This window comes from Alexandromys fortis, unplaced genomic scaffold (assembly GCF_014885135.2).
Source record: "Alexandromys fortis isolate MF-2015 unplaced genomic scaffold, M_Fortis_MF-2015_v1.1 scaffold_18, whole genome shotgun sequence".
Taxonomy (NCBI): Eukaryota; Metazoa; Chordata; class Mammalia; order Rodentia; family Cricetidae; genus Alexandromys; species Alexandromys fortis.
Window position 1 is genome coordinate 10,807,038 of NW_026067897.1, and position 9,739 is coordinate 10,816,776.

Sequence of the window (9,739 nt, forward strand, 5' to 3'; positions counted from 1 at the left end):
GGAAATTAATTAACAAGCCGAAAGTCTATTAAAACAAAAGAAGCCTTTCCAAATTCTTTCCCCTGCCACCCTGAAGATCATCTCTTCCTCATCGCTATCTCAATGGCACTGTGCCAGTGCCAGGAACTAATGATTGGCACAATGGGAGACTGCCTTGAGACCCTTATGCTGCAACTGCCTCCTTGACTTTTACTCTCTGCTACTGGCTAGAGAGAAGGCCTGGTTAGATGAAAGAATCGAGCCTCAAACTGAGGTCTCTATCATACCTATTGTCAAAGCTGCAAAGGACAAAGGAAAGTCATGCTTTAACAGAAATGAAATCACTCACATTTGTATCTCAGATAGGTGACTTTGTCAATGCAAAGTCATCAAAAGGCTTTTCAAGGCTTACTCCCGGTCTCTCTCACTTTTCTGCGTGTGGGTGATTGTGCTTGACTCATCCTCACACACCCCACACACTGCCCACTGTTGTGTTTGTACAAAGGAATCCCCTGGCAGGGAAATACAGCATGTGTGTAAACTGAGCAAAAGAAGTGGAGCCCGTTCAAACTGTCTATTTATGGACCCCAAAGACTAGAACGCACAGCATAGTTTCACGTGATTCTCGCTTCAGAAAATCTTAAAATAGGGGCTTAAAGGTTTTGCAACTTTTCAAATCTCTAATGTTGGCACAGAATTAGAACTGACAATTCAGGCATGCAGGTACTTCCCATCCAAGAAAGGGTAATGCACTGATCCTTTCCAGCAGAGGGCAACATGCCCTGGCATGAGCTTGGGTATGGTATCTTCACAGAGATCACACTATCAGAGACAGGATAACCCCTGACACACTTGTAATTGTGAAGCAAATTGAGCTTTGGCAACGGTCTTCTTGCTGGCATTGTAGATAATCCTTTTGAAGCCCATGAAGCACTGTTCTGATTTGTTAACGACAGAGTTCCAGCTGTCCACACTATGTGTAGATGGCAATTTTGAATCCCCAAGTCTGTATGGTATACATTTTGGAATTGGTGAATTCGGCATTTTAAGCATCCATTTCAAATACTGAAGTATGTGTTTTGATGGGAATAGTTTTATTTGATCGGAACTAAAATTTGAAAAGGACATAAAGTCAGGTGCTTTACGGTTTATGATTTCTTCTTTATGTGTAAGTCATGTCAGCTCATGGGAGTTCTAACACCATTACCATCGGCTCCTAAAAGATCACTGTAAATCTCTTGTGACTTACAGAAAGAAAAGGAGTCTCTCTCAAGGGCCCTGAAGGAACTAATATGGGCTTCCTGGTATATACACTCTGGGTATCAGAAACAAAAGGATTTGTAGCAAGAACAGAATCAGAATTTTAGGCCTGGAAAGAACCTTAGATAATATTTTGGATCAAGGGTATCCTTTACACCAGAAACTAAGAATAGGAAGGATGAACCCAAAGATCTAAGCTTTGAGCCATTATGGAAGCTGTGCTATGTCTCATTCAAAGAGTTACACGTTCTCACATACATAGGTGGATTTTCAGCTTCTGTATGGCTAAACCATCTCATCTGAAGCCAAGTATAGATAAAGAGGATAAATGTGTCTCTAAATATTCCTATCAGTGGCAATCTTACTATAAATTTATCCCTCTACTTTGGAGTTATATAAAAAATCTAATAGTGTCAGTTTAGATCACCGATTTGTTTCTTGAGCCTCTCTTCGGGGTCCTTTGCCATCTGCATTTCTCTATGCATATTGTGTATATAAAATTATGCTTCATGTTAGGAAGGTTACAAATTCTGAAAAAGAGATTGAAGGCCCCCCAAGTGCCCAGCTATTTCCACATCGAGGCATATTATCAGTGAAATATACATAAGACAAATAAAAATATGAACCCCAAAGCTTGCCCTTGCTTACTGTTATGTCAGCAAGAAAAGAGCAGCAATCTGGTCTTGTAGATGCATTGTCCTCCTCAGAGAGTGACCATAAAAATGAAGCGTAGCGCCCCCCCAACACCAGCAATCTGAAAAAGAGGTAGGCTGATTTGTTCTATTCTTTCTAGAAAAATGCCGCGCTTTTCCAATGCTCTCTACCGTTAGAAACCAGAAAAACAGGCAGCAAGCTCAGTTACATATCCATAAGGAAAGAAGAAGCAGCCTGGGTTTTACCCACAGTTCATGACGTGCTCAGTGAGGATGGCATGCTTTCTGCTAATAAAGGTATCAAAGACACCTTTCTAGAATGAGCTCTTCGTAAGGGTGGTCAGATTCAAGAAGTAGCCTCAACAAACATATCAAGGGCACCTGAGAATTGTTGAACATGACCTAACAGCTCATCAAAACTGGAAACTCTGACCTGCTAAACATGTTCTCATGAGTGGTTCTGTCTGCTACCTCACACCTCACGCTGTAACATGACAGATTCTGTCCGAAATCCCAAGGTCCAGTTAGTATGCCACGTGACTTTGTAAAACAAGCCAAAGAAATGGTTATTCTGATTAGCTAGTAAGTATGTAAAGACAAGCCATTGCACAGCTAAATAAGTCATCTGTATTATTTAGACTTCTGGACTCTGTAGTTTCTTACTTAGAATGCAAAACACAAAACACTTAATAGCAAATGTATTGGAAATAAATTTGGTCAGTAAGATTTTTTAAAGTTTTATTCTATTTTATTTTATTATTTTACTTTATGTGTTGAGTGTTTGCATCTGAGCACGACATGCGTGCCTGGTGCCAGTAGAAGTAAGTCAGATCTCCCGAGACTGCAGATAGTTGTGAGCTGCATGGTGGATCCTGGGAACTGAAGCCAGGTCCTCCGCAAGAGTAGCCAGTACTCTTAATAATGAGCCATCCCTCAAACTCCAGTAAAAAGATTTTTTTTAAAAAAAAAAATAAGAGACTGATCAAAACCTTTGAAAGTTACTACTGGCCAAACAATTAGTGGATAATGTTCAAATCTGAGCGTGCATACACTCATATAAGAGCTATATTCAATTGCCATGCTAAGATACGCCGAGATGCTACAGAAGAATAACGAACCTAAGATTTCCACTCTCGTGAAGAAAATATAGTTCAAGGAAATGGAAACAATTTTGGATGTTTCCTTTAGTTATCAAAAGGATACCACGTAGATATATCCACCATATGGCTTATGTGTAAATCATTGCAACTCATACAGAGACCCAAGGAAATGCACAGGGAGCTACTAGCTCTCTGACTGTGTGTGGATTTAGACCCATCAGCTAACTCAGGGGCTACTCACGGTCATTGTAGGGATTTATGAGACTCAAAGGAAGAAGACAGCTCCACAAGACGATGGCTTTTAAAGCAGCACAGTTACTGCATTTCAGGACAAGGACATCTCCTTCCTTTCCCCGCGGAAAGCAGAAGTTAGTCTGCTACATTTGGAGCTGAGTGTAATGATGAAAATGGTCACAAAAGCTCATGCCTGGAAGATAAGTTCCACTGCACCCCTCCACTGACAGTCAACATGTCTCAAGCCTGTCTTTAACTAGCTTTCTTGCCCATTGCTGAGGCACCCCCATAAGAGAGCCACCGCCTGTTTGTGACTCTGTCAGATTACACAAATCTGAAAATCTCTTTCAGTGACTCCCATTCTTTGTTTTTTTTTTTTCTGTCTGTTTTTTGTTTTATTGATATAGAGTCAAAAAGCACTCTACCAGGAAGTAACATCCTTATCTGGTGGTCCTACTCATTTTGCCAGAGTGTCTCCATGAAACTCCAAGGCCTCTTTCCATCACAATCCTTCAGCTCTCATCAGAGCACACCCCCTCCCCCACTTCTCTGGTAACTACAATATTAGCCTCAACTTCATTGGTCATTTTTGGCTTGCTTCTCTCCCTCAACTGGGAATATTAAATTCTATGTTAGAATGTGCAAAAGTCGTGTGACCTTCAGATAAAATTTATTATTTGTAAATTCAGATAAAATTTAGAGGTCTCTTCTTAATTTCCACATATACAAAATGAAAGTGCTACATTGAACATGAGTTCAGGATCGAATGAAAAATAGAACATCTTTTTTAGAGATTTTAAAGTACTCGCACACTCGCTCACAGCAGATCAGGAAATAGAAATTATATGGGGCAGCGTCCACCAAAGCCTAGAGAAGCGCTCTTTTCAAAAACAACTAAAATTACCCAAATACACTGTGCTCCAGTTTTCTTTTGTAGATTGTATAGGTGGCGTTAAACTGTCTGTTTCTCTGAGAAACAACTATTGTATTGGGTTTCTTTACATGTTTCAATAATACCCAAATCAAGCCCTGTGACATCCATGGATTTCATGAATGGAAGAAACATTGTTGAATCGGAGGAAAGGGTGACATCTCTTCTGAGACTTTCAATTGTAAACATTTGCTTTGAATAAAACGATGTTGTAACACGTTTGCAAACCACTGTTCTCTATAATCATTCAGAGGTGACTCCTTGACTTAAGACTGAATCTCATTCCTTTTCATTATCTAGTACAAAGAATTACTCAGTCTTGTTTCTAGCTTCTCCTTCCGACCATGTGTTTGGGTGCCCACAGTACACCCTGTTCACTTTCTGCCCCGAGCATTTGTGCTTTGCTGTACTCGAGGCTATAACGTGAATCATAATGTTTTCTCATCATTTAAACCTTTATGTGGACATCTCCTTCTCCACAGGAACCATCACAATTGCTTGAATTTCTCTTCCTGGACTTAGCCTTATTTTGATGTTATCTGTTTATATTCTGTCTTCCTCATGCGGGAGCAGATACCAAGAAGTACATTTTATTCATCTTAGGAAGATGTATCTGGAACAGTGCATTGCACACAGTAGGTACTTAATATAGGTTGAAAGAATTAAATAATAAATATGCACAAAGAAGGAGCACCAATGTACAGAAAACAGTCATTCAGTATTGCCTAAACCACATCAGGATGCAGGATTAGTGTTGATGCAGTGAAGCAGATGTTTTAGAGTGTGGCCTTCATTCTGCTTCCCACTTTGTCTTTCTCTCCAGGGCCAATATCATTTATTTACAAGCACTATCTGCATATTCACATACATTGTACCACCTAATCCTAAAAGACACCACAGAATCATGCTATGCTGCCAAAACTCAATGCAACAACCACGTAAGGTAGCAAGAGTAGTGCTGGACTTGTCTGATGTGTGCCCACTGCGAAGAGTCCTCCACTGATCTGAATTTCAACTCCCTTTCTACCTTGCCAATCTTAGTGCAGAAAATCATTGTTTTCACATATTTTTGTGAAATAACGGGAGTTAGCTAATGATCCAGAATGAGCGTTAAGCTTTAGAGTAAGATAAACCTGCTGCTGAGTGCTAGACACGATGTTCAGTATCAGGGTGACCCTAGAGAACAGTTATTGTAAGCCAGTTTTCTTATACAGAAGGATACTAACCATCCTCTTCCAGTTTCCTGTAAGTTTATGGGATTAAAAGCTGAGAATTTTAAGTTTCCCGATGACATTACCAGCACAGTTTTTACCCAACCTTAGAGATAGCATAGAGCAACTTTTCTTCGGAGACCACGTTATTACAGGCCTAGTTAGTAGATGTGCCATTGTGATGCTCACTGGCTGACACGCATTCTTAGTCATTCTGGAATTATGCACAGAGAATAATAAAGAGGCATGCTCTCCTTCATTTGCGGGCACAATTCCCTAAATCCATGGTTGCTCTTTCCACGTGCTAGCAAAAGCTCACTTCATTATTTTGCATGGCTCCTTCTCAGCACCACTTCCTATGACTTTAAAAGCTTCCATTAATTTCTCATTAGTAAACTTTAATTAAAATGAACATGTATCATTGCTTTTAGCAGTTGTATTCATAATGCATGTATAATACATGCAAATTTAGTTCACAGCGTTTCAAATGGCTTATTTCAGAATAAACAAACACATGGATGTTATTTTTTAAAAAGATTTTTATCTACAGAAATATTTTAGACTCTGATCCTTCCCTAAAATAGCTACAGTTTCATGACAATGCAATGAAAAGTTAGCAATCTTGATAAAAATCTATCTTATTCAAGACAGTAGCTGGTTAAAACATGAATAATGCCCTCTGAGCTTTAAACCATTGGTACCCTGGGGTTAGTGCAGTCTTTGGGTAGAATTCATTGAAAAGTAGAGTGGGGAGAGGCCAAGGGATACTTCTAATTGGAGGATCTATGGTGGTCTAACATATTACACTGTTTCTAATACAATCATCTTAGCCGTGTCATTTTTATTAACTATTATGAAAGGCACACCCTCCTCCACTAAAGTTCCATTAATGTTTAACACAGAGAAGTTGAAACATATTAGAAAGTATCTGAGCATTAAATTTCACAATTATTCTCATTCTCTATAGTTCTCTTCCTTATGTCCAAGAACTTAAAAGCATGCTTTCAGAAAATAAAGATGCCATTTTTAGATCACAGTTCTACCAGATTACTTTGGATTCCTCAAAATTTTTGATCAACAGAAAATAATGGGTTAAGTAACAATTCTGATTTGCATAGTGAACACGTCATTTGACCACAATGAAAAAGATCTGGAATTTCCAAAAAGAACAGTTCCACCCAGGTGAGCCTATTATCAAAATTAACCTCAAAGTCTCTCAGGATTTGCAGGGATGCATAATAAAACTGGAGTCATGTGTTCCTCCAAGGGCTGAGTCAGTTAGTGCACCTGTCTGACAGCCTGTCATTCCCTTTCTGCTCTCAAGCCTACCCTTTTGTCCCTCGTCCTCTCAGGGATTCTTCTAGACCCACTGACCCAGTGGCTGTTGTCTCAGTGTGACATTTGTGCTGTGGTTTTCCTGCTTCTCACTTTCTGAATAAGATTTCCGGGAGAAACGAAACATTGTTTCCAGTTGGGAAAGTGTTTAGATCCGAAAGTCTAATAAATATTCTAATTGAAATTACTCTTCAGTTCACTGAGTTTGACACCACATGCTTTTCCGGAAATATCAGTCTGTACGAGACATGCACAGTTTATCAGTGACTATACCTGAGAAGCGTTGGCGTGACTGATATAGAGAAAGTTAAAAGACAGTGATTTTCAAAATGTTTTAGAAAGTTACCAAATAGAATAGTAAACTCTCTGTAGCACACTGCTAGATTAATTTTGCTAACCATGTAATTCAAGCCATCAAATCATTTCAATAATTAAATAAGCCTTATAGTTCTTCCTCATAATGGAAGAATTCCCAACTCTGGGTCTTGCCGAAGTCCTCTGTGAGAAAGCGAGCTGCCACAGCTGCTGGTGTTTTAGAAAGTCTCCTCGAGTTTCCATATCAATATGCCTAACAACACACTGTGCATCACGTTCCCAGAAGGTGTCTCCTCTACGTATTTTCCAAAGCAAGAGATTGGTATCTATGACCATGCTCACCCAGCTTTACAAATATGGGTCCTAAGAAATGCAGCGGAAATGTTACACTCACTCTACTCAGATGGAGAACCCTGCTGTTCACCAGAAAGAATAAGAAGTTAGTGAACCTATTCTACAGATGCTCCGAGCTGTTTCTTCATGGGATGCTTCATCATGTCAATGACCCCCGATGTACTTGATCATAAAAAACAACCACAGGTGAAAATTTTAAAACACTGACCAGTGTCGGTGCACTTGGTGGGAAGTTCCCACACATTGCACTACACATTTACTAAGCCATCTTGAAACCAAGGAATCTCTAGGGTATTAGTCTGTATGTTCTTTGACACACATTCTTTTTATGCATTAAACATTGCTTTCCAAAAATTCTAAACACATGAAAGTCAAAGGAACACATTTCTGAGCCATGCAGTGATGGCTGAGGGATGCCAACCTCCCCCCCCCCCCGCAATGAGTTTAGTATTTTACTTGTACTTCAGTTTATAAGTGGAAGTGATAACTATGCAGAGACTTGGTAGAGGGAGTGATAAGCAGCAAGTCAACCAATGAAAACGCCAAGCGCAGTTAACGTTTTACCCAGTGTGCTTACTACCCCTGTTCCAGAGGCTCTCCGTTACGTGTGGAAGTAGACATGAGGATACCACAAAGAAATCGGAAGTATTCTATATCAGTTCAGGTATCATAAAACCTGATCACTTGTACACGCACAAACATATGTACACATATATACACACTACATAAAATGATTATATCTTGATTCATGTTATATATATGTTAAATCAGATATTAACACTACTTTGAGCATAGTACTTCTTTAGCAGTCATTATTCAAGTGTGGGTCCCTTTGGGCAGTAATAATTCCTATTGAACTAAAATTAGTAATTTTACCCCCAGAACAAAGAAAAGCATACCAAGTGCAGCACACCACGAATGTGAGGTAAGGAATAATGGCTTTTGGAAAGTGTGACAGGAACCCCCTACTAATGAATTAGTGTGTCTACTATCTGGGGAGAAGTTGTAGCATAGACAGAAAGCTAGCGAGCCCGGGACAAGACAGGATGCATGAAAGACCTCAAACATGTTCATGTCCATGCCCTTCCCTGATTTCTCTTTCCTCACTTAACCTGAATAGGTAGGTAGATAGAAAAGCTGGGAGGGAGAGAGGAAGGAAGAAGAGAAGGGAGGGAACACTTTAGAAAAGAAAGAAAGAAACCCAAAGAGAGACTAGGCTTACTACCAAAATCATCCTGGACGATTTCATGCGAAATCAGAGCAGTGGACATATAGGAGAGGCAGTAGTTCCCATCGACCCCCATCCTGATACAGTACCTCCAGACTTGCCCGAGCTGCAAGATGTGGATGAGGGACTGCAGAAGCCAGATGCAGAAGGAACAGGACGCAGACCTGTGTTTGCTGCTGGTCCGGGTGGCCTCGTTGCTGATGCTGCCACTGTTGGTGGCGGCGATGTTGCTCTTGCTGGCGTTGGATGCTTGCCTCTGCGGCGTAGAAGGGCGAGCCTCGCCTTCCCCAACTGCAGACCCACCGCTGACCACTGTCTTGCAATCCGCTCCGGGCTGCTGGCAGCTGGAGGCCATGGCCGTGGCGCTGTCCTCGGTGCTGAAATCGTGCACAAACCAGCGGAAGCTGAACACTTGCACGGAGAGCGAGCCCAGCACCACGAAAAAGAGCGTGAGCCCAAACCACCAGCGCTGGCCGCGCAGGTAGTAGTCCACGGCGAGCCAGATGTCAGTTCCCACGTCCGCGAAGTACACGGCCACGGCGGCCAGGATCCAGAGGCAGTCCCACAGCGAGTAGCGCCGCTGCTCCCTTCCCAGGCGCAGGCACAGCGCCGCCGAGCCCGCCCCGCCGCCCGGGCCGGCGCCGCCCGAGCCGCCTGAACCCGCCGAGCCACCGCTCCCCGAGCAGCAGCAGCAGCAGCGCGAGCAGCCGCCGCCGTCCGGGCAGCAGCCGCCCCCAGCCGCCTCCGCGTCCTCGGCTCCGGGCCCCGACGGCAAGCCGGGAGCCAGTCCTTGCACCGAGCCCGAATTGTCCGAGTTCTGCAGCGGGGTGAACGCCACGTCGCTGCTCTTCTTCATCTTCAGCCTCCCGTCTGACTTAGCGGCCATGATGCCTCGGCAGCGAAGGAGAGCCCTCCTTTATTTGACACCTGTCCCTGCTGTCTCCTCCTCCCGCCACCTCCTCGCCTCGCCCCGGCTTCCCTCCCTGCCGCGCCGCTCTCCCGCGCCTGCTCCTGCGCGCCCGCTCGCCAGCCGCCGCCGCCGCCCGCGGGCTGGGCGCTGGGCCCGGCTAGCCGCACGTTCGGGGCCCGCAGGAGCGCCGCCTGGCTGGCTGCGCCGAGCCCAGCTGCTCGCGCCGGCC

At 43.0% G+C, this 9,739-nt stretch overlaps 1 protein-coding gene across 1 annotated transcript in view; it reads right to left on the reverse strand.

Moving 5' to 3' along the window:
• Xkr4 (XK related 4) overlaps nt 1–9,739 on the reverse strand; it is a 326,088-nt gene extending 316,349 nt beyond the window's left edge. Inside the window, exon 1 of the mRNA XM_050118945.1 lies at nt 8,690–9,739. Within this exon, the coding sequence (XP_049974902.1) occupies nt 8,690–9,486 (797 nt within the window). The 5' untranslated portion in view covers nt 9,487–9,739. The remainder of the gene's footprint in view (nt 1–8,689) is intronic.